General features: G+C 34.7%; 3 protein-coding genes across 3 annotated transcripts; 1 reads left to right on the top strand and 2 right to left on the bottom strand.

The window, feature by feature from the left end:
* Positions 1-8,779: 8,779 nt before the first annotated feature.
* On the bottom strand, positions 8,780-10,162 carry LOC132278046 (uncharacterized). Its single transcript, XM_059779876.1, has one exon. The coding sequence runs from the start codon at positions 10,160-10,162 to the stop codon at positions 8,780-8,782; it is 1,383 nt and encodes a 460-aa protein (XP_059635859.1).
* Positions 10,163-17,829: 7,667 nt separating this feature from the next.
* On the bottom strand, positions 17,830-22,607 carry LOC132279657 (uncharacterized). The gene is made up of 2 exons (XM_059781693.1): positions 21,664-22,607; positions 17,830-18,099 (listed from the first exon to the last, which is right to left on the bottom strand). Exons 1-2 carry the CDS (start codon positions 22,030-22,032, stop codon positions 18,046-18,048), a joined length of 423 nt encoding a protein of 140 aa, XP_059637676.1. The 5' UTR covers positions 22,033-22,607; the 3' UTR covers positions 17,830-18,045.
* A 3,179-nt stretch (positions 22,608-25,786) lies between these two features.
* On the top strand, positions 25,787-26,350 carry LOC132278045 (E3 ubiquitin ligase BIG BROTHER-related-like). Its single transcript, XM_059779874.1, has one exon. It carries the CDS (start codon positions 25,787-25,789, stop codon positions 26,348-26,350), a length of 564 nt encoding a protein of 187 aa, XP_059635857.1.
* Positions 26,351-26,364: the final 14 nt, after the last annotated feature.

The raw sequence follows: 26,364 nt of genomic DNA, 5'->3' as shown, positions 1-26,364 counted from the left end.
TTTCTTAAATATTTTACGATAACTAAACACCAAAAAATAAAAAAATATTATACACCCAAACAAACAAATGGAGCCTATATGTTTAACATTAGTTATAATCAAAGTATTATACTACGCAATTATTAAATAATTCAGGGCAGTTACCTGTTTGATGCTGCATAAAAATAATCTGACAAATCCAAAGTTTGCGCTGAATGTTGCAGTATTTGTTTTGTTGGAGGATTTGTTTTGTAGCTATTATTCACATTTCCAAACATAAATCTTCGTACTGTTTAAAAAAAATTATAACATTTTATTTCAAATTTCATTGATATTTTTCTTGGAATGGGTATACTTCTAAAACTTTCAGTTTTTTCTTCTTGGATGAGTGTTCATTAAATTAAAAAAAATACTAAGCAGCATAATCAATACAACTGTTATTTTTGAGTAATTTTTAAAAATAGATGAGACTAATTTTATAGAATAATATATTTTTATTAGTTCGGCATATCAATGATATGTCATTTACGTTGTGCTGAATATATTCTTACAAAATAAAAGTCAGAAGGTTTAAGTAACTATACGAAAATCATAAAAGACTGTATAGTTGTAGTTGTAGGGAGTGTGTTAGTTTTTTGCCAAAATAAAAAATAATAATAATAATAAATAAGTAAATAAATACATTACTTGTTGCATGCAGAGAAGTTTACTTTAATATATATATATATATATATATTTTAAAGATAAGAATATTATTGGTTAGAGAAGAGGGGGAGGAGGATACAGGGCTCGAAGGCTCGATCTGCACACCGTGACTGATCCAATCTTTGAAACAACGTGACACTTGCAAAGTTCACTCTAAAGTTGATGCATCAAATTCAATTGGTCATAATTTCATAAATAGGTTAAAACCCATTCGATATAAATCAATTGACCAATTAAAAATAAAGTAATTTGTTTTGAAATTTTAATATCCTAAAAACACGACCCAATTATACATAGACATGTGTGGGGAGTCCGGTTATATTTGCCAAAAAGTTTCTAATTTATGCGTCTGCTTCATATCCACGCAAAACCCCGCGACCTAGTCCAACAAGGACAAGAAGTTTGCTACTAAACTTGTAGCACACGATTTCTATATATATATATATATACACACACACACATCGGCGCAAGAGGTTTTTTAGAGAGTGATGGCTCTGCTTGAAAGGTTTTCTGGAGCAAAATTTCGCGTGTTTGAGTGGAAGGAGGAGTACTTCTCCGGCAGCGGCAATGAGGGTTGGGAAAACAAGGGACTGTTGATGCTCCGTATATTCACTGGTGTTGATGTTGGGAAAGACGTCACTGGAATATTCCCAATTAAGGGCGGTGATGTTTTCGAATTTGATCTCGATTACTTACTTTCTCCGCACACATTACAATTTTTGTTGGATTCACTCATAGTATCCGAACTAAATTTCTTGGAAGAAATCGACTCTCGTGCTATCTCGGAAACTATGTTTACTTACCTTGATAGTAATTTTCACTTTACCCCCGTCGACTCAAACTCCACCAAGCCCAAAATCGTTATCGCTGTAGATGTTTTTATGAACATATTAATTAATTTTTCTGATGATGGAGGAGGTGAAGAAGAATTTTGCAATACTTTATCAATGGTGGATAACTATGATCAAGAAGAAGAAGAAGAAGAAGCTGAGGACATGGATGATGATTCGTCGGATTCAAAAGTTCAACAACATGAAGTTAACTATGTTGAAGAAGAACAAGGAACTGGAGAGGAGGAGGATTTGATGCATGATCATAATTATGTTTCAAATTTATTAAGGAATGATCATCCGGATATGTTGAGCAGATTAAGGTCTTACGTAGGTATTAAACCAGTTGCGACGCATGAAGCTGACGTTTTGAAAGAAATTGAGATTGCATTGAAGATCAACAGATTGATTGACGACGATCATAGATTAGCAGCAGATAAGTGTCCCATATGTCTGCAGGGGTTCTCGAAAGGGATGGATGTCGCAACCACGCCATGTTCACATGAATTCCACTGTGATTGCATCAAAGAATGGCTGTCATATAATAATTCTTGTCCACTCTGTCGATTACTTTGCGCCACCGTAGTTCATGTATAACTAGTTTATGTTGTTATGTAGTCTTTTATTGTGTAAGATTTTGGATCTATTGGGCCACATCCCAATCATTGTTCATCCTGTGCAGTTCATGCACAATTTGGAAAATATCAAGGAAACAGTTCAAAGCAGTCACTTGATTCATCCTGTGCAGTTTGGTACATAATTTTCACAATTTGTCTCAATTTTTATGTGGAGGATTTCCTTCACCTACTATTAAAATTAAAACTGATGAGAAAATATAGCATTTTGTATTAATCTTTATTGCCATTGTCCTTTCCAAAAGTTACTTTGAACCTTCTTACTTCTTAGCAAACAAGTTTGAGCTTGAACACACACAAAGAGTAGTAGCATGAAAATTCAAGAACACACGCAATGAGATGTGGCATGAAAATGCATAGTGTGAAAGAGAGACCCATCAGAAAGTTAAAAGTAGCACCTCTTACATGGGGCCGGCTAAGAGTTTTTATTCTTCTATTGTCAAATGAACTTATATTTTTGGATTAATTTATACCTATGAAGTAATATGGCATTGAAATAATTTTTTTAAATTACACCCTTATATATGGGTGAAGTGCAGAAAACACCCTAATATATACTCTGCATAGCACTTTTATTCCCTTATTTAAAAAAAATATGCAAATAACACCCTTATTCTTAGGGGTGCACACGGTTCCGGTTCCACTTCCTACGGAATCGGAACCAGTCCCAACAGTAATTAGAAATTGGAATCGGAACCGTTGGGATATGGAACTGAAACCGAACTAAATCAGTTCTACATTGAATTGCAGATTTCATTGAATTGAATTGCATATTTCATCTCCCTCATATTCTTCCTCTATCGTCTATTCTCATCTCTTCTTCACTCTCTCCTCCCTTTCTTCTTCTCTCTCTCTCTCTCTTCTGGATTCTACTTCTCACTTTACTTCACTCTCACTACTCTCTTTCTACATCTGATTCTACATCACTTCTCTCTTCCCAGTCTACTTGTGTTCTTCATCATTTGGTATCACAGCTTTTGCCTCTTACATCAATTTGATATCAAAGCTTTTGTGTCCTACATCAACCTTTCTTGTAGAGAAAGAGAAAAGCCAAATATTAACTTCTTGATCTCAAAACTGAGGCGGTTAAAAGAGAGACCATATATGATTAGGAGTCCCCTCTATCAGCTTTATTTATATATATATATTTGATAAGTAGCGTTATTTATATATATAACTGGCACACAATAACGGATCAGAGAGACACGCCATGGGTGGCCTCAAAGGAGCAAGTTTTCGTGTGTTCGAGTGGAAGCAAAAGCTTAATCAAGTTTCTGATTCTCAAGGACTGTACATGCTTGGTGTACATGTCGATGTCAAGAAAAAACTTCCTCATGGTACTGGTGTTGACGAAATCGGATACTTTGAGAATCGTTTTGTTAATGTATTCGAGCTCTAAAGCTTACTGTCACGAGATTCCATAGTTGTGTGGCTGTAGACTCAAAAATTTTCAAAAATCGACGGTACTGCTCTTGTTCTTGCACAACTTATGCCTGTCGACCTTAATAATGGTTTCTACTTTACCATACTCCGTCCCAGAAAGCCTGTGTGTTCGAAGATTCTTGTAAAGATGATGATGATGAACATGTTGATTGGGAGTGAAGTAGCCAAACAACAAGAGATAGCTGATATCCGATGCTGATTCAAAGGCTTCACAAATTCAAAGAAGAACTTGAAGTAAACTATCTTGAAGAACAAGGACCAAGGGATGACTCGGAAGATCATAATGTCTCTTTTTAACAGATACGAGGGGGAAAGCTTGCATGACTTTTGGGACATTTTGTGTACGCTAAAGGTTGTCTAGACGAACCAATAGCGACCTATGAAACAAAAGTTTTGAAACAAATTGGGGCTGCAGTAGCAGATATGTGTCCAGTTTGTCTGCAGGGATCTTGAAGGGGATGGTGTTTGCAACGACCCCTCTGCCGGCAGATACATGTTCGCATGCATTTCATAGGGACTGCTTGTTACCATGGTTGCCGAAGAATAGTTCCTGCCCAATGTGTCGATCACTTTGCACACGCACCATGGTTTATCTGTAATAATCAGTTTTTGTTATGTCTTTATTTCCAGAATTCTGGTCAATTTTCATTTTGCAAGCATCAAATACGTGTATATGATGAAATTTTGAGACATATACAAATATATATATATCAAATTTCAGATGGTTTATCAGTAAGTATGTTGCAGGAAGAACTTTTTTACTAACAAAGGTCAAGCATTGACAGACACAGAGAAACATAGCTTTCAAAATGCATCACCAAGGAAGATAATTAATGAACAAAGCTATGTATTTAATAAAAAAATAAAACTCTTTTATAATCTAGATCCATATATTATCCAGTAAATAAACAAAGGCAATCAGTAAACACACAACTTTCAATGTCACCTGTTTTTTCAGTTACAATGCCTACAGCAACAGTTCTTCCTGATGCTCTTAGGTATGCCCTCCCAAGAGCCTTGCAGCTAGAAAACTCCTCCACGCAAACCGCTCCTTGCAAAATGAAATATGATAAACAGACTCATCAGACCAGGCTTTAATAATTTGAGCAATTCGTTCCACACAACCTTAACAGTTTTTATTTCCATTTTAACAAACCTCAACTACTGCACTCTTGGTGCCTGCTTTGTCACCTTTCCAGTCTTTGGACCGAGTAATGACAATAACCTTACAACTCTAGTTTATGGTCCAACTGACCAATTCAATGTGCACCACCATAAGTCATAAGAACAGCAATTATTGCCATTTTAACAAACCCCAAGCCCAGCCCTAAATCTATACACTTGGATGACTAACATCAGATGGATCACTTACAATAGGAAGATTTAATTGGGTCAGTCTTATCTTCTGCTTGATCAGCCAGTATCACTTCTCTGGTTTATACTGAAATTATTAGATAGCTCTTCCAGCAGTAATATTATTTGAGGATTAAGATTTAACATTCAAAGACGTCAGGCTACTGGAAGGACCTTGTGGCCATGCAGCATATGCTCGTTATCTGAAGAATTGGCTTCCTCCACAATTTTGTGTCTGCTTTCTGACTTTGACGCTGAAGAATAACAGACCATTTGGCATTAACTGAAACTCGACAGCAGTGTTCTGACACTTGACAAAACATCTAAAGAGAATAAATTATTGAAGTTGGCTGCAAAAATAAAGTACCATCATAAAATAATATTAGTCAAATTCTACACAAGGAATGTCAAATTCTGCACGAAAAAACTGCATAAGTAACATACTCTCTTCCTGTCCTTAATCAGTGTGTCACCATAGCTCTGCTCTTTATTTAGATATTGAGTTTTCCTTATAGATGAGGCTTGCCTAATTGAAAAGTTTGAACTTAACAAAATATTACATCTTTGAAAATAAACAAATACCAGATGTCTAAGATTCTTAAACACTATACTTTCAAGCAGAACACAATCATTTGTTTTGAAATATAAGTGAAATAATAAAGTGTAATCTACGAACAAAAAATATATATATATATATATATATATATATATATATATATATATATATATATTATCTGACCTTATTGAACTCAACTCAACAAAAAATTGTACCATCCATTTGAGAGGGAGTAAAAGAACACTTGTTTCACGACTTTCGCCAACTTCAGAGGCAAAGTAGTCCTTAGAAAAATTATGAAGCGATACCTGAAATCTGAAGAACTCAATAATTTGAGCCACAGGAAGTGGAGTCGATCCGTACATTTTTGTTGTAATAGTCCATAAAAACTGTAGTCTCGAATGCTAGAGGTATACTTGGTCCTAAGAATGAAGAAATTGGCCAAAGCGTTACAAAACATTGATTTGGGTAAGTGAGACCAACATCTCACTTTTCATAAGAGGTCATAACTACAAAATGTTACACTTTTTGAAGCAAAGGAACAAACACATCAACTTAGATTATCAAAACTTATGCAGCATAGAATGCCACATGGGAAATTAGAGAATTCTGTAAAATGAAAAAATTAGCTAACATTCACAGACACGCTAAAGGTTGCTGGCATGCAGAAAATAGAATACTTCCCACACACGACATTTCAACATCAAAATCGATTTTATATTTACTCGGATATAAGCAACGGCTTATGAAATTGTGCTTACTCAAAAAATGAAGGAAGGAAGTGTTAATCCACTAAATGGAAGCCAGTGGACTCTAAATGACTGCCCAAAAAAAAAAAAAAAAAATCATTTAGAAACCTTAATAAAATAACGGAGGTAGTAACTTATCGAAAAAAAAAAAGACAATCGAGGTCAGTCAAATCCAATCAAGCTAGATTCTTGACCATATTTATATGAAAAGAATCACATGATTGGTTGGCCAGGATATGGAGTTCTTGACAAATTAGTATAAAGCCAAATAATGCAACCAACAGCACACTACAGCTGAAATTATGAATTTTATAACCTTAAAAACAAAGCCATACTTCAGATTTCACGAAAAACTTCGCAGAAGTGTGGAAGGAGACAAGATACAATTTTATTCTCCAAAAGATCTATTTCAATTAGTCATAGAGAGTTAATAAATGATAAATATAACTATTAATAACATGCATATTCTTAGTATTTTGATAACATGCAGATTCTAAGTATTTTGATAAGTAAACAGAATCTACTAAAAATGGCAAATTGGGGGTCCAATGCATGTACATGGGAGGTATACAACTTTATACAAAAGCCAGTAAAATAACTCGTATCTCTCAAAAACTCTACAAATGAATCTCAACTTCGGTATATAAAATATTCAAGAAAGAAAAATGATTGGTCCCTGAGGAACAAATCATTTTCCGAAAGCATCCGGCACCACTGTTGGATGCTTTAGGAGTGGTTTTGGTTATCTGTTTTCAAAGGACCTATCACCACTCTTCAAGAAACGAGTTGATTTATAAAAGGAGAATATTGTATGTAAAGTGATTTAAGTAACACTATATGAATATATGATCTTACGACATACAACACTCTTCTACACTTATGAAGCCACTAAAATAACTCCTCTCTCCCAAAAACACTACAAAAGAATCTACAGACCATGCTCTCGAAAGTATTGGTTTCAATCTTTAAGCAGGAACTGGGAAACTACTCTCCTTCAAATTCCAATTCATTCCCTGCAAAATGCTTCACAACAAGCAAACGGAGCTACATTCCATACATTCCTAGATCTCAGGCTCTTACAACCTTCCCAATCCTCTAAGCACATCAATTATAGTCTATGTTACCCGGACTCGGGTACGGGTGTCGGACACGGGTACGTGTCTAGAGGTCGGATCCACCAATCTATTCAATTATAGGACACGGGGACACGGAATAAAAGTGTCCAAAATTCGGACACGGGTACTTGGACACGGCATACAAAATATTAAAAAATGAAAAATCATATTAGTGAAAGTTTGATAGATTTAATCATATAGGCAACTAAGCATGGCATAAGGGGCAGCAACAAACAAGATAACTTAGATAAGTAAGAGATGATGTTAATTCACAATTGTTAAATAAGTTAAATAACTAAATAAGTACCTTATTGAATTGAGTCAATTGACTGAATTCTCACACTTGCACCACATAGATTCGGATTTCAGCCTTCACTCTTCAGTCACACAGCATACAAATACAACACCACAGGTCCACAGTCAGACTCTGCACTTCAAAAGTTTGCACCTGAAAAGGCTGAAATATTATTTGAAATTTATGTTGTATTGACATTAACATATTGTTATGAACTATTGAACTTATGAAAAAATAGAAAAAAATAAACAAATACAAAATTGTTGAGTAGAACTGTATAAAGATTAAAGACAGAGATGTTAGAAACTTAGGAATCTTAGGACTTTAGAGTTTAGAATTTCATAATGAACTCAAAGACTTTAAACTTTAAACCATAAGGTCCATAATTATATATCATTCATATCATAAAGTCATACACTAACAGATTACCAATAGGCAATAACAACAATACCAACTGCTAAGTGCCACCAACTACTAAGTAAGCAAGTACCAACAACTGAACAAGGTAACAACTTACAAGGCAACATTCCAAAAATTTAAAACAAAAGGCAAAAGTTATATCATAATTCATATAAAGAGATAAACATAAGAAAAACAAAAGCCAAAAGGTACGTATAGTTCATCTTTTGCTTCATTTCTTCAATCCATCATTCCTTGTTGGAATTCTTCAGTTGCTTCACTCCCTAAGGTAGTACTCTCTTCAAACTCTTCATCAAATGTCAAAGCTCTAACTCAGGCTCATTGATGGAAAGCTCCACAAGTTCCCCAAGAGTATTACCATAAATATCAAACTTATCACCACCTATTAAACAAAATAAATTAATAGTGATGTAAAAAAAAACTAAAAATATAGTAAAAGAATATCTATGAAAGTCCTGTTGGAGATATTTAAATTTAAAAGTAAGTTTATGAACTTACACAAGTCCCAATACTTTGTTGGCCCTTCCTTGTATTCTTTCTTTTTTCTTGACAAGAGACGGAGGTTGCAATGTACGAAGACCAAATCCTCAGCTCTACTTGTAGTCAATCTGTTTCTTTTGATGCTTTGAATAAGAGAATATGTACTCCAATTTCTTTCGCAACAAGATGATGATGCGGGCTGTGAAAGCAACTTGAATGCTAAAGCTGGTAACATTGGTGTTGAAGCACCATGATTAGCCCACCATGAAATTGGTTCCTCATACAATTTTGCATCAATAACATGAGGCTCATTAAAGTAACCAGATCCACTTGAAAAAGCTCCATATTTGATATAAACTTTCGAAGATCATCTTGATTGCTAAACAATCGTTTGAAACATTTGCTTCTATTTAAAGAAACCTCTTGATCTTCATGTGGTGAGAGCCGTGGAACTCCATCACTTCCACCTCCAATCCAAGCTTTAGTATAGTATTTAGGAACTAATGAATGAGCCATACAATGCAGTGGATTGTTGCTTTTATTCCATCGTGTCTCCAAAATATTGTGAATGACGTCAAAGAAATTAGATTGACCAGTGAGCAGATCTTGTTTTTCATGTCCAAATATTCTAGATTTAACTTTCTCAATCATTGTGTCCCACATATCATAAATCAAATGGAGAATAGGAGCATCAGTGTCTGCTAACCTTAGAAATTCAACAATAGGCTCAGTAAAATCCAAGAGATATTCAAAATCAGCCCACCAACTATCACTCACAATGGAAATTTTAACTTCCTTAGCCTTGATTTCAATTGCTGATTTTCTATCCCATTTTAGATGCATTCTCCAACTTGGATCCATCACCATCTTCTCAAGTGCATCCTTCACTTCCCTCATGCGTTTTACCATAATAATGCTTGATGCAAATCTTGTTTCCGCTACTCTTAGCAAACCCAATTCCGAGTAATTGTTGAAAATTGAAAGTACCATGCCATGGTTAACAATGAAATTTCTTATATTTTGCACACTACTCACCAAATTAGCAATCCATTTACATTCAGCAAATTGAGGTGAATTTTCAGATGGTTCACAAATACTTTTTAAAGCTAAATTTAGGCAATGCACAACACATGGAGTCCAAAATATGTGAGGATATATACCTTCAATTATGGCCCCAGCAGCCTTGAAGTTATTTCCATTATCAGTAATCACTTGAACAACATTTTGTGAACCCATTTCTTGGATCACGAGTTTGAACAGATTTGCTACATAATCAGCATCCTTTATGTTGCCACTTGCATCAACTGCCTTTAAGAACATTGCACCACCTACCGATGCAACCATTATGTTAATCAGTGGCCTTCGTTGTCTATCCGACCACCCATCAGAACAAAGGGACATGTTTTTCTTTTTCCAAGTATTTTTTATTGGTTGGAGCTTGCAATTCACATGTGCTTTCTCTTGGGCTAGCAATGTTGTTTGTAATCTATCGAATGTTGGAGGAGTATAGCCAGATAACTTGCTGTTGGCTAATGTGAGTGAATATTTTCTGAAGTGAGGGCACTTTGCCAAGTTGAAGGATAAACCAAACGCATAGAACATGCGAGCAGCTTGCTTATTTGCCACATCTCTTTATGTTACATTAAATGTATTTTCCAGCACTCCTGGAGCTGATGCCCTTCTTTTTTTGCATTGCAACAAATCTGATCCTTCAGGCAAGGACAAATAATCTTCCTTCTTTCTCATATTCAATTCTTCTTGACCTTTTTTGCTTTCAGAATGGCCATGTTCCTTCTTTAATGCTTGAGATACATCATTATTGATAGACTTGCAAGCTTCAACCCCTTGATTAGGAATCTTCAATAAATGACCCTTCACTTTTGAATAGGATCCAGTAACCTTTTTGTTGCAATAATTGCAAGACCAGGTTCTGTTTCCACCTCCACATACTGGTAGGCTAAGAACCTTCACATGATTCTATAATGGTTTTTCATCAAATTCTGACCCTAGAGCTTTTGATGGTCGTAGGTTTCTCTTTCCTTTCCCTTTGATAGATTGTTGAGATGGAGAGGACATTGTATCCGAACTCTAAAGCACAAGTGTATATATAAATGCATGATATATTTAATGAATATAATCAAACTTAAAAGAATAAATTATCAAAAAAAATTCTCAAAACTTAAAAGAATAAATTTATTCCAGTATCAGTTGTATCAATTAATTCAATTGTATAATCAATGAATGCATAAAGGAAATAGTACGTTCTTGGCAGAGACAATTGATTCTAACTGGCGCCTTCCCAAGTTACTAAAAGGTGGCTTTCGGTTTTCTGACTACTGGCAGACAATTGATTTTGACTTCTTCCTCTTCTTTTCTGTCTTACTAATTCTGCCATGAGAGAGAGAGAAAAATTATATATACCTATTGTTATAAATTATAATGAACATAATAAAATTTAAAAGAATAAAATTATCAAAAAATATTCTGAAAACTTAAAAGAATAAAATTATTTATTGGAGGTGCATAAAATAAGATTATACAAGTATGGGTTGATACAGTTGTATAATCATACGAAGAGAGAGAGGAAGAGAAGATATATATACCTGTTCAAGGGTTGTTTGTGTTGCAGTCTTGGAGATCAGAGACAGAGCAACATGGCGCAGGTGCAGGAAGAAGAGACAGAGAAGATGAAAATGGCGCAGGTGCAGGAAGAAGAGACAGAGAAGATGAAAATGGCACAGGTGGCGTGTAAGAATGGTGCATTGCTTTGAGCCACAAAATGCCACAGTAGCATTTAATGACTGACTAAGCCATCACCCCCAGCCTTTTGATTGATATAAAATCTAATATTATATATTAAGTTAAAAATTTTGTACTTCTTGCTTACTATAAGGGCATGCGTTTTGGAGGCGTGGTATTTCCAAGGCTGACATAAGAACTTAAAATTCAAACAATCGTACCTGTTGAAACTGTGATGATGTGAAGTCAAAATTAATGTATAGAATTAGCAACATTAATTTAATAATTAATATTTTAATTCTTTACCTATAAATAATGTAAGCTATTCTTAGTTAATGTGAAGTCAAAATTAATGTATAGAATTAGAAACATTAATTTAATAATAAATATTTTAATTCTTTACCTATAGATAATGTAAGCTATTCTTAATTAAATGATGATGTGAAGTCACAAAATTAGTGTATAGAATTAGCAACAGTAATTTAGTAAAAAATATTTTATTTCTTTACCTATAATGTAAGCAATTATTCTCATAAGTTCAATTTTTATATACTTATCTATTCATTACTATAGTCTCAATAGTAAAATAATGATTATTATAATCTCGTGAGTTCAATTATTATACAGTTATCAATTGATCAGTGATCACTATAGTCTCGTTAGTTACCTTTTAATTCCATGTGTTTAATTATATAGTTATATAGGATCACTATATTAGTATAACCTCCTTAATTCAATGTGTTTGATTGTATAGTTATATATAAATAACTATACTAGTGTGTGATTTTTAATTCCATGTCTTTAATTATATAGTCATATAGGATTACTATACTATTTTAGCCTCCTTAATTCAATGTGTTTAACCATATAGTTATATATGGATCACTAAACTAGTGTGAGATTTTTAATTTCATGTGTTTAATTATATAGTTATATAGGATCACTATACTAGTATAGTCGATTACTATACTATTATAGCCTCCTTAATTCAATGTGTTTAATTAGGACAAATATAATTCAATGTGTTGAATTATATAGTTAAATGTTTAAATATAAGCTTCTTCTTTTTTTTTTTAGTTAAATACTTAATTTCATTCTAATATTTTTGTAAATAAAATAAATAATTTAATGTGTAATTATTTATATAATTATCTTACTAATAATTGGGTATGTGAGATTTAAATAGAAAAAAAACTGAAGTAATATAGATTTTTTTTTTTTTTTTTTTTGTAGGATATTTATACCCTTAAACATGATTAATGAGTAATAAGAAAATTATATAGCAATAAGTGAGTGTGTAAGCTACCAAGCTTTAAACATGGGATAAAAAGTTAATTAATTTAAATATAATGTATATAATATTTTTTAGAATATTTATAAACCTCAAATATGATTAGTAATTAATGTGAAATTAGTTTACTCTCAATATTTTTTATATGGAAGTTATATAAAAAAGGCATAAGTATTTATTTACCTTTTTTAATGGATTTATGAGATTTAATTAAGGAAAAAACCTTTTATTATTTTAGACAATATTAGTTTTAGATTTCTTAATTCAATGTGTTTAATTAGGACAAATATAATTCAATGTGTTTAATTACTAAGTGTAACCTTCTTAATTCCATGTGTTGAATTATATAGTTAAATGTTTAAATATAAGTTTTTTTTTTTAGTTAAATACTTAATTTTATTCTAATGTTTTTGTAAATAAAATAAATAATTTAATGTGTAATTATTTATATAATTATCTTACTAATAATTGGGTATGTGAGATTTAAATAGAAAAGAAACTTAAGTAATATAAATTTAATTTTTTTTTTATTTGTAGGATGTTTATACCCTTAAACATGATTAATGAGTAATAAGAAAATTATATAGTAATAAGTGAGTTTGTCAGCTACCGAGCTTTAAATATGGGATAAAAAGTTAATTAATTTAAATATAATGTATATAATATTTTTTAGAATATTTATAAACCTCAAACATGATTAGTAATTAATGTGAAATTAGTTTGCTTTCAATATTTTTTACATGGAAGTTATATTAAAAAAGGCATAAGTATTTATTTACCTTTTTTAATGGATTTATGAGATTTAATTATGGAAAAAAATCTTTTATTATTTTAGACAATATTATTTGTCCACTTTAAAAAGCCAAAGCAAATAAGTCTTTATCTTTTGATCATTGTCATTTATATTTTTAAAAAACAAGAATTAATATTAATAAATAAATATACATGTAAAGTTATAAACTATTGTGTATTTTATTGTAACAGATTTGTATATATATTGTTATATTGATGATGGTAAAATAATGTACAAAGCCCAATGCCCAAAAATAACCTTGTCTAAATTATTATTTTAATGGACAAAAAGTGGCCCACAGTGTTTCCTGGGCGATATCAGAGTGTTTCTTGCACTGCTGGCTTGGCAATATAAACTCTGAAAAAAACAGAGAGGGAAAAATAAAAAATAAAATAAAATAAAACTGAAGAAAATATTTTCTATGAATACAAAATTACATAATTGTTTTAACTTATAAACAAAGAGTAATAAATAGGTTTTTTTTTTTTGGAAGGTAAATGTATTTTATTAAAAGAAAAAATTTACAGCAGGCCAAAGCCTCAACCAATGGGCCAACCCATAAATTAAACAGCCCATAAGGCCTTACAGATGGATCAAGACGTATTCAGTCTAGGGTTTCCTAAACTGAAGAAGTCTAAGCCAAAGTCTCAAAGATCATTCGGTTTCAAGCGGCGACGCAGTAGCCGCACCGTGGTATCAGTCTGGAGGCTCTGCCGGTGGCCGTATGAAGGAATCAGGCAGATCCCACGTGAGTATCATTCTCCTAGCACAACCAGAGTCTTTAACCACCATAGATGATAGTCTCTGCCTTATCAATAATAAATAAGGTTATTCTTATCAACACCCCCCCCCCCCCCCACACACACACACACATATATATACACACACACACACACAAGAAGGAAGAAAGAAAAGAACACTCAGATCTTTTGAAGGGGAAAAAACGCAACACACACGAGAAAAGAAAGAAAAGAACAGTCAGATTGTTTTTAGGGGCAAAAACGCAACGCAACGCAACAAATGGTTTAATTATAAGGTTAAAATTGTAAATTTACACCTATTTAATTAGGTTAAAATGGTCAACATAATTGTGGTGAATGGGTTACAGCTGGTAACCCACTAACCACAATTATTATTATTATTATTATTATTATTATTATATATATACTACTACTACCACCATATATATATATATACACACGTTTCTCAATGACAGGCAGCTGTCGGTCGAAATTTGTTTACGCGTTAGAACGTGAAAAAGACGCGCCAAATAGGGTAACTTTCTATGCAAAACCAACACGTGAAGAACCCTCGTCTTCTCCAAAACGTCTTTCCTGAAAATCGCGGCAAAACCAGTGAAACCAGTAATTTCCGACCACTGAAACCAAGGTTTTCTTCAACGGCCGTGTCTGATCTTGACCGTACAAGGTCGGACGCATATCCCGAGTCCGTGTCCGTGTCGTGTCGTGTCGACACGGACACCCTCACCGGAAAGGACGAGTCCAGGTAACACAGATTATAGTCCGTGGAGTGGCCCAAGCACCACCACTAAGGACAAAAGAAGGCCCCAAAAATCAGTTGCTACTCCACAATTAAGAAGATGGCTCACTGCTTCCACAGCACCCATGCTTTTGTAACACTCTAGTTTAGAGATACAAAACTCTCACCTTCAGTTTATCTGTATTGATTACAGAATCCATAGCTGCAAACCTAGCAAAAAAGTGCCGCCTTGAAGGAGGCCTTTGGGAGATATAACTTCTAAGGGAACTAGATGCCCCCCATCCCCTAGAGTGTACCTCATAAAAGTACCAGAAGCTAATTCTCTACTAGATGCCCCCTTTTTGAGAATATACCTTAAACTGCACTCCATTTAGCTCATCTTCCATTTCACGACATAACCTGGTCCCTTGCGTCATTTCTAATAAGGCCATAACTAGTCAATCTCCCAGTCATGCAAATCTGTCCTACTCTAGGGCTCCCAATCACACCTGTGGGCAAAAAAGACAAAATCTTGCAGCTGAGGCAACTTTATCTGTTGTGATCTGGAAGAGTTCCAATAACCTGTCTTTAAGGTCTCTTTCACAAATATATGCCAAAATCTGACTCTCCTTTCCGCATTACAATAAACATGAAGTAGCAATTCCTCCCAATCTTTTGTAGTACCTCCAGGTCCACTCAGTTCGAAGAATCCACCTCCCTCGACAACTAACCACCCCAAGAACATCCATACTTGTGCTCTACTACTCTTCAGCACAAGGATTCCTTCCTAGCAAATCATGAAGGCACTTCTCCAGCAATGCTCAATAAGACACCCTGAGCTCCCTAATTTCATAACCTCCATCCTTGAGTAAAAGGCAAACCTTATTCTATCCCACCAAATGGACCTTATGTCCTCCCCAATTCCCAAAAGATCATCTTCATGGAGCTTATATAATTTCGTTTCGCCAATGCAGGACTGGTGAAGGGAGACATGAATCCTAGCCAATTTACTTAATATTAATCCTTCCCTTCTCGAGAGATGTTGCCGGTTTATCCCTTAAGCCACCTCTGAAACTACTTCGAGATAGCATCTGAATATGCCTTCAACTTGAAGGAAGCCACTCTGTACCCCAAAATTGGATGTTAGATTTTCCATGTCCCCAGTCTTCCCAACTGGAATAAATAAGCTTCTCTTTCCCATATTAGCCGAAGACATGAGACCAATGCCTCAAGTGCTCCATATTTGCACAGCAAAAAGATGTCTTCTTCTAGCAGCAGGTAGAAAACTTCCATCTGATAGCCACTATCCAACTTCAGAGCACCTCAACAAAATCCACTCATCTGCCCTCCTCAGCAACCTGATCAAGTCATCACCAATAAACAACAAAGGAGAGAAGGGATCACCCTGCCTCACATCTTTTACTCAAAACGAACACTTCTAAAGAGCCGACCACAAAACAATAAGTCAAACAGTAGAAATACAAGGCTCCATCCACTTCATTGCCTGATTGTATTACTATCCTCTCCGGTAGACACAAAAGAAAACCTCAATTTACATGGTCATATGCCCTCTTAAGGTTTAGCCTATAGAGTACTCTCTCTTCCTCACTTCACTTTAGAGTCCACATATTAATTCGCAATAAGCATCGCATCAAAGATTCATGTATCCCCACAACCCTTTCCTGTGCCTCTGAGACAATCATAACCCTTTAAGTCTTAAGGATAAGACTTAGCCAACAACTTACTAACACTCCCTACCAAGCTAACCAGTCTAAAATCCTTAATGTTAATCGCACAGTGCACACGTCCTTTCTAAGTTACCACTGCAATAAAGTAAGCATTTCGACTCCTCTTTAAGATCCCCTGCTCAAAGAAATATGAAAAAACCCATCATCACCTAATCATTGACCAACACTGCTGAAAGAAACCCATGGTGAGTCCATCAGGACTGGAGAGCTTCACAGTTAACTACTATTTGCCGCACTTATAACATCAAACTACAAAACCCCCCAAAGAAGGTCACACATTCCTACATACAACCTCTCATGGAACAACACTTTATGTTCACCTCTTTTTCATTTAGCTCCAACCAATTAATGATGATAGTACAGAGTGATTAACCCTCTGATCGGCGGTAGCTATTTAATAGAAGGAACTTGGTAATTTTATCTCCATCCTTAAGCCACAAAAGTGCTCCCTTTGGTAGGAGGGATGGAAAAATAAATGGAAGGGAGAAGAGAGTAGATAAAAGAGGCATCGCTAGGGAAGGGAGGATGTTTGTCTCTCCTATTGTTTGGTTGAGTGGAAAGGGAGAAAGAGATAATATTATTATTTTACTATCATTTACTTAAATGTATAAATTGATACACTTAAATGAGAATAATATCGTCTTTCAATTAAATTTAACAAATATCTTTCTTTCTGTCTCCTCTTCCTCCCAAATTTAGATGGATGCAAAATAGTGGACCAAGAGGGATGCCTCACCCATCATCCCATACTTCCTCTCTTCCGGTCCCCTATACCAAACAATAAAAACTTTGTTCCATGCCTTCTCCCTCCACTTCCTTCCCCTTCCATACAATAAACCACAAGCTAAAACAATTTTGCCAACTTAACTATTCTGAAATCACAAATCTACCTAATTCCCTTTCTTCTCATCTCTGGAGGCCCATCCTCCCCTGTGAAAATGAATTGCTTCTCCTCAACCAATTTCTTATTTTCTTGCAGCACTTGGGCCAACAACGTGTACATGTCATTTCACCATTGTAACGACCCTAGCTGATGCCAAAATTTAAAAAAAAAATTCGACATAACCTCCCCTAAAAATGGGCCTTCAACAATCTGTCCCAAAACACAAAACACATAATATCATCCAGCATCTCATTCATCCGTTCATTATACCTCAATATAGTTCCTCTCATGGTGAAACATCCACACACCAATTAATCTAACTTATCATAATTACAGTCCAAAAATACATGATTAAGATTTAAAATCCCTGTTTTACAACGTTACATGATACAATTGCATGAAAACATATACCATAATTCCATTAGTTTCATTTACATCAAACAAAAGATAAGTTCGTTCTTAAGTTACAAGGCCATGAATACTAACTTAGTTACATTTCCACAACTACGAATATACATAGAACGGTCAAAATACAAAATAGCAAACAACCTTCTAACAACTTTCAAGCTTGAGGTGGATTGTCGTCCACCAGTTCATTTCCAAGACCTGAAAAAAATAATAGTAGGGTGAGCATAAAGCTCAGCAGGTGACACTTAAGACACACATCTTGTGTCCTTGTGAATCCAAATAAAGCATAGGCCAATGGGAAATGGGGATCATACAATGTCGGGAAATAATACAGCATAGTATATCCAATGCAATGGTATGAGATGCAATGCATGCTAGTGTCGCTCCCCGTTTTCATAATCCAAAACATCGTTTCCAAACTGTTAATACAGTCTGCCCTTTGGTAGCCCCGCCGCGACACGAGAGGAGGATTGGCTAGTGTCCCTGACCCTTGGTAACCCCGCGGCGTCATTATGGGGCCCAGCTAGCTCAACCACGCTAGGGCGACTCCCTAGTCCCCTCTAGGCTATATTAACCTCCGGCCCATTGGTAACCCCGCAGCGACCGGGTTTCGCATAAAACCATTTCATCAAAAACACTTCCCTAAAATTCCCCATATTTATTTCAAGAACAATTTCTCTCATTTCATGCAACCCAATGGTATGTGCATGTATATATGTTCCATACATTCAATGTCATGGCATTTAAAATTCTACACCATAAAATTAAACATTCAACATGTTCAACATCTCCCAAGTAATTATTAACACATTAAGATATAACAAAATACATTTAAGCATGCTTTACACATAAAACAACTCACATTCAAATACATGAATTTCTCTAGACAACATTTAAAATAATCATTGATACAATTAACTTCTAATTAAGCATGCTTGGCACAACAAATGATTATAACTCACAATGGAACAAGAAGGTAGTGGATTAAGGTGTCCCTACCTCAAAAGTGAGCCAAAACCCTTAAAATGGGTCTCTAAATTCGAAGTCCCTAGGAAGACCAAATCTGAAATTGCTTACACTAGCGCGTAGAGCTCGTTGTGGGCTTCGTTTTGCCTCAAACGGCTCTCAAATCTACCAAGGATGAAGGAAGAAATCAAGAGTGGAAGTTGCAAAAGAAAAAGAAAAAAAGGAAATACAAAGAGGAAGAAAGGCAGCGGGGAGAGAGAAGAGGAACAAAAAAAATGGGTCTGTAATCCCATTTAGCACATGATAACATAAAATAAGTGGGTCCCACAGCTAAATAAAAAATTTCTTTTAACCTAAATATATATATAGATAAAATCAAAAACTTTACAACCATGTACCACTCCACAAGCCTGTCTCCTAGCTACTAGTGCCATTGGTGTTTTTCTTACTCTACCAACCCATAAACTATCTCTACCCATCAACTCCCTCGCGAGACTACATCTCTCTCAATCTCATAAGTCTCAACCTATAATCTAGGTGCCTATTATAGAGTTCCAAACCCAGTTCCTTGTCTTGTTGGACAAGGATTACAATTGCTTAGAGCCCAAGACTTGCTCAACAAGAAATTTCCTAACAAAATACAACTCTAAAATAGAAACCTAATTAGAATAGGAATTTAAGACATCCCAACACTCATCACGTTCAAAAATCTCCCACTACATCATGTACACTCGCATTAGCCTACAACAAGATCACCCCATAAAAAGCTCCCCTAGCATCATCCACATGCCTATAAACCACACAAGTCAAAAGGCAGAAAACATAAAAGATTTCCACCTAAAAGTCCACCCTAGATACCACCTCATATCCCACATGTCAAAGACGCCTCTGCCAGACTTACTGTGCCCCGGTTAAGCCCACTCGAGTCATATCGAACTCTAGAAGACAATTTATCCTCATTGATAAATAAATAAACAGAATTTGTGGTGAAGCAAATTGCTTTCTCCGAGAGAGAGAGCTCCTACCGGGTAAAAGCAAACAAAAACACAAAATGATAATAACATACTAAGGACCAACAAGAAGCAAACTAACAATAAGTCAAGGAAGGAATTAGAAGTCATAAGAATGTTGGCAATCAGAGATTTAGAAGTCATAAGAATGTTTGCAATTTCTATTTCCGTGAGTCCAATAAAAAAATAATTGTTATTTAAATAGTCCTAGGAATATTGAGTTTTTTGCACCAGTCATATCAGAAATATAGTGGGGAAAAAAATAAAGTTATCCATATAGAGGAGAATAACAAGTTAGAAGTATTTATGGAAGGAAAGATGATATTGGCGCTCCAAAATGGTCCGAGACACTCCACTTCTTTAGTCCATGTGGCATTAGAAATGATGTGCCTCAGCCTTTTCTTGGAGGGTCGATATCATTTACCTTACCTAAATTGCTGCAAAATTACGCTGAGCAACATAAATTCAGAAACTGCATAAAACAAAATGCAACTAAAATTCATTGTCTTTGCCATTTCAGAATAGCTTAGATCATAAAGATCCTCATCATGAGCCCAGTCATCAAGTTGAACATAACAAATAAAACGGATTAACAAAACCCTTCTAATGGCAAATATATTATAAACATAAGAAAGGACAATGGACAACAGTAAAAATATCTAACTAACAAAGAATTAATATATATAAAAAAATAAAAAATAAAACAAAGGAAATGTTTAGCCTACACAAAAAAGAACAAGTCCATCAAGTTGAACATAAGAAATAAAACGGATTAAATAAAACTGTTGTACTGAAAGGAAGGGTACACCTTTTGGTCTGCATTAAATCAAAGCAAGATGTGGTTAAGAGACCGATCGTAATTGAGTTTGTCTCATACAAGATTATAGAACATTTGACTAAAACTGTTGTTCATAGATAGAGAGGATAGGTCATGCTTTTTGTTACTCGAAGTATCTTAATGCCACCAACTAAAAATAATTACTCAGTAAATAACATTTAACTATTGACCAGTTGAAATTATTGAAGTCCAACCATCGGACTAGTTTAATCTTCATAATTCTATATTGGTTCTCCCTGGTGAAGGATTTGGAGCTATGGTCTGAAATATCGTTGTGCATGTGTGGCAGTGGCAATCTATCTGTTAAAGTTTAGATGGTAATGCAGAGTAAACGGTTAGCTTCATTAGGGAAAACATAAATTTATTGGTTTTGCAAATGCAATGGTAAAATCTCATGAGATGAGAATAAATGAAGAATAAAGGTGGTAAGATTATGACAAATGGAGTTCACTTGGTAAGCCCCTCCTCTACAACCACCATAAATAAGGAACTCTGGATATTAAGTTCAAACGCTGAACCAAACCCCAACAACCATCTCTTGAATAGTCTAAGGTGCATAGTCTAAGGTGCAGTAATATTCTCCCCAAGTACATGAAGAGATTTAACTCATAGATAAATAAATAGAAGAGTATGATTTTGAGACTTTCTTCCACACATTCGACAACACACCAATTCAGAAAAAAGCTCATCAAAATCCAAATTGGTATATATATATATATATATATATATATATATATATATATATATATATATAATAAAAGAACAACATTATTGGAGCAGTCCTCCAAATGAGACCCATCAAAAGGCTAATAATTCACTCCTTGACCATTCATTCAATAAGGATACACAAAAATTCGATTTCCAATGATCATAAAAACTAAAAAAAGTAAATGACCATCCTATACATAAAAAATTGTATCTTTAGAGATCAGAAAATAGTTACGAAACCTGAAAGCGACATGTGGGGCAGGAATTGGATTCGGACAACCAAGCTGAGATGCAGCGCCTGTGGAAGACATGCAAGCAACAAGTCTCATAGATGATGTCCATGGTGTCGGTCGACATTACATCCAGACATATAGGGCACAAACCCACCGCCGTTGATCTGTCGTCCTTAGTCCGCTTCCAGACGTGGTCCTTCTCCGGATCAACTTCGAAAAAGCCCACCGGTTCGTCGGTGTCAATCGGTTCCAGTGGATACTTCCCGCCTTCACCCAATTTTTGGGGTAGCGACACTAGCTTACCCATAATCTGTTTGAGGTCTATATCTTCATCCCAATTATATATCGGATCTTCATAAGTATCCTGAGCAGCCATAGTATGAAACTCTTCATCTAATTCGTCGTCCGATGAATCTGACGAACATTGCGTATGCGAAGACGGAAACAACGGCGACGGAATGGGATGAGTAGTGCGGAAGCCGTAATTGGCCGTTCGACTTCGATCAACGTCAACGACTATGACTATTCTAGGCAAATTGCGGCGAAGAAGATTTTGGGGGCTAAAGCGAAATCGAGAGATGAGATACGTAGAAATCTGATGAGCTAAGGATAGGACGGTGTTGGGTAGGAATTGGTTTGTGGTGTTAAGGGCGTCAACAGCCAGCGATTTGATGGAATTATCAGATAAAAGCCTTATGCGGTCGAAGATAACAACCTCTCTGATATTCCTTCGTTGAAGAATTCACGTTGGTACCTAATGGTTATGAATTTGTCGGAGATAAGGAACATGAAAAGGGCTTTACAGTCGGAAACTCCATTCTTGCAGAGCTTCTCATTCCACCTGAATACACGCACTTTTCTGCTATCGGCTTCTTCACTCACAATCACCATCTCCGTCGATCTATCTTTTCAGACTCTCTCTCTTGCCTCTCTCTTTCTTTATATATATGTGGGGTAAAATTTGATTCCACAGAAGTACTCCTTCCTATACTAGGACACTCGCGTATGTAATGTAATCTTGCTCCCCACTCCTACAATACATTCACACACATTTATTATCTGTCCTTTGTTGTTTTTTTACCCTTGTTGATAACGGTGTCCAACATTATGGAGTTTTCAACCAAAAAAATTCCCTCATGTCCCTAATCAAAAAAAGCATAACCAGGTTCTTTGATAATTCTTAGAATTTGTTAAATTAGTAAGGAAAAACAATAAGATTTATTGGTCTTATCTCACAATGGATTTAGATAGGAAAGCTCTTAAATATATATGAGCGAGTATGTAAAATCACCTACAGTTTAAGTTTTTAGGTTTTTAAGTTTTTAGGTCAGATGACAAGTGTTCAGCCCAACTAAGTCATTTTATGTAATGTTCAAAGTCCGAGTCTAAGTCATTGTTGAATCTTTCGAAAATTAAGAGGGACGTATAGACGAGATCGGATAGAGAAAAATAAGAGCATATAAGAAGGATCAGATGGTAAAGAATTACTACCCAACAACTTACTCTTTTGAGTTAGATGGCAAGTGCCTATCTCTTTCTAAATTGCCTCAAGCATCCTAAAATAAATTCCTCTAGTCTTAAAGCAAGCGTTCAATTAAGCGAAAGCCTACAAATTAAGCCAAGGTCTAAATAGAGATGCCACAAATTGTGCCTTTTCACACGACTTAAGAGAGTTTTATGTTTGATTAAACATTCTAGTAAATTTTTTTGCATCAAGTGACTTTGAATTTTTTTTTTTCCTTTTTTGGTTTTCTTGCTACTTGTTATATATTGTTAAAAATATTTAAACAACGTCTATTTTTTCTTCTTTTGTTACTTTATACTAGGAATACATTAACAATACGTGATTCTTTATCTTTTTGCAATATTTAACAAATAATGATTCTCGAGCCGAGGACTTCAATCTTTAGTGACATTGAACAGATAAAATTTATTCGGCCCAGGACTTCTTCGTAAATAAGTCACATTTGAAAATTTTATCTTCTATTATTTAAAAAAAAAAACATTATAGTATTTTATATCGGTCTTGATTGACATTTTTATCTCAATGATTATTTCTAAAATAGAAACTTAATTAGAATAACATTTTTATAAAGTAAATTTAAAAAAATTGAACCAGCAAAATTTTTTTTATACAATTTTCTGTTTTTAGTTTTTTAACAACATAAAATAAAATAAAATAAAATTAAGTTACAAGCCGAGGCTTATATATTTTGAAAGGCGTGCACCACCATAAGAAAAGCAATTATTGCCATTTCAACAAACCCCAGCCCTAAATCTGAACATCATATGGATGACTTACAATAGCTGGATTACGTTTGGGCCTGGTGGGCTTCTTTCCTGCTTCTGGACCTTCTGGTTGAGCTCTATTCCATTAATCGGAATGGGCTTTTCTGAACAAACCCCAGCCCTAAATCTGAACAAATTATGCATAATGAGCAAGTTTGCTATCCTCTCAATAATGGGAGGAAACGGAATGAAATAGAAGGAAAAGGGTATACAATTTGATGAAATTTTCTTCTGTATTTTTTTAGGCCTTTGTTTTGTACTAGATTTGAATGATGTTTAAGTACAATCTTTATATTTTTTTTTACCATTTTTCTTTCCCATTTATTAGCTTTTTAAATGCAAAAAGTTTTAATGCCAATGAAAAAAATAGATTATAGTGATAAATTAATTAAAATAGTTATTTTTGCTTTCTTTCCTAAACTAGATTGATCAGTAAATCACCAACTTAACTAATGTTATTTTTTCTCTTCTTCGTAGCAAATATAGCCTTAAAAACTTTATTTCCTAGATCCAAGATTGCTTTTTATTTTTTTATTTTTTTTTTAAATACTTAGTCTTTTTTAATATTCATCAAAATGATCGAAAACTGTTTGTTGCATGGTTTTCATTGTAACTTGAACACATAGATTTTTCAATGGAAGATTTGAAAGCTTGGTATGGATTTCATACAATTTTATCACCAAATCAATTACTCTATATACATTCTTAGATTTTGCTAACACCTAATTTGAAAAAAATCTATGTGTTTTAAATTACAAATGAAAACCAAATTATGTTTATAACTCTGAAATGTCTCAACTAATTATATATTCAAAATTCATGTTTTCTAATTATATATTCAAAATTCATGATTTTTAGATTTGCGGATTATAGTCCTGTGACCTTTACAAGCAACAAAAGCATGTAAATTACAAGAATAGAAATAGCCAGCTTTCACCCATTTTCAAATTTTAAAATCCAACTTTTTTTTTTTAAAATAATAATAATAATAAAATGGAAAGAACAAAAAATGCAAAAAAAAAAAATCTTCAACTAAAAACATGTGGAGTGGATGGATAACTGTATTTGAAGAGATCCGACACTATCATTGTCTAACTCAAAAAAATGTTTTGGTGAAACTCTTAAAAAATTGTGCTTTAGCTCAAGTGACCTAAATCAAAATACTGTATGAATGTGCATCCATACACACACACACACACACACACTAGGCTTCTATGAAAAATTATTGGGTACTGCATGAGTGGCAAGTTTTTTTTTATATTTTTTCGCGCGTGTTTCCTAAACGAGTTCAATTTCTAACAAACCAATTTATTTCCTAATTTGACTAACCTTTCCTGAGACTGTTGAAAGCGAGACCATATATGTTTAGGAGTACCCTCTATCAACATTATATATATATATATATATATATATATATATATATAAGTGGCACACAATAACGGATCAGAGAAACACACACCATGGGTGGTGTCACAGGGGTGAATCTCAACCCTGTAACAGGTGGCCTCAAAGGATTAAATTTTCGTGTGTTCGAGTGGAAGCAAAAGCTTAATCAAGTTTCTGATTCTCAAGGATTGTATATGCTTCGTGTTGACGAAAAAGGATACTTTGTGAATCGTTTTGCTAATGCATTCGAGCTCCAAAGCTTACTGTCACGAGACTCCATAGAATCGCTCTCTCGTCGTGTCTTTGTAGACTCGAAAATTTTCAAAAAAGACACTATTGCTCTGAATCTTCTTGCACGATTTATGTCTGTCTACCTTAATATTGGTTTCTACTTTACCATGCAAAACTTGATCCGTCCCAGAAAGTCCAAGATCGTCATTGTCGTGGATGTTTATATGTTTGAAGATTGTTGTAAAGATGATGGTGATGAGCATGACGATCAGCCATGCGAATATGGAAGTGAAGTAGTCGGACGACTAGAGATTGCTGAGCTATCTGATGCTGATTCAAGGGCTTCACAAGTTCAAGAACAAGGACTAACGGATGACCAGGAAAGCTTGCGCAAAAACTTGTCTAATACAGGCGCATGTTTTTCATACCAGGAATCCGACTTTTGGGACATTTTGTGTACATTAAAGTGTTTTCTAGACGAACCAATTGCTACCTATGAAACAAAAGTTTTGAAACAAATCGGGCTTGCAGTAGTGGATATGTGTCTGGTTTGTATGCATGGGTTCGTGAAGGGGACGGTGTTTGCAACGAGCCAGTGTGTTCCCCCGGCTGATATGTGTCCCATTTGTCTGCAGGGGTTCTTGACGGGGATGATGGTTTCAATGACCCCGTGTTCGCATTCGTTTCATAGGGACTGCCTGTCACAATGGTTATCAAAGACTAATTCCTGCCCAATGTGTCGATCACTTTGCACAGGAACCACAGGTTTTACCGTAGTTTATCTGTAATGATCAGTTCTTTT

Source organism: Cornus florida, unplaced genomic scaffold (assembly GCF_030987335.1).
Source record: "Cornus florida cultivar Cherokee Brave unplaced genomic scaffold, ASM3098733v1 CherokeeBrave_3.0.0_Hap2_Chr10, whole genome shotgun sequence".
Lineage (NCBI taxonomy): Eukaryota > Viridiplantae > Streptophyta > Magnoliopsida > Cornales > Cornaceae > Cornus > Cornus florida.
This window is presented reverse-complemented; position numbering and strand designations above follow the sequence as displayed.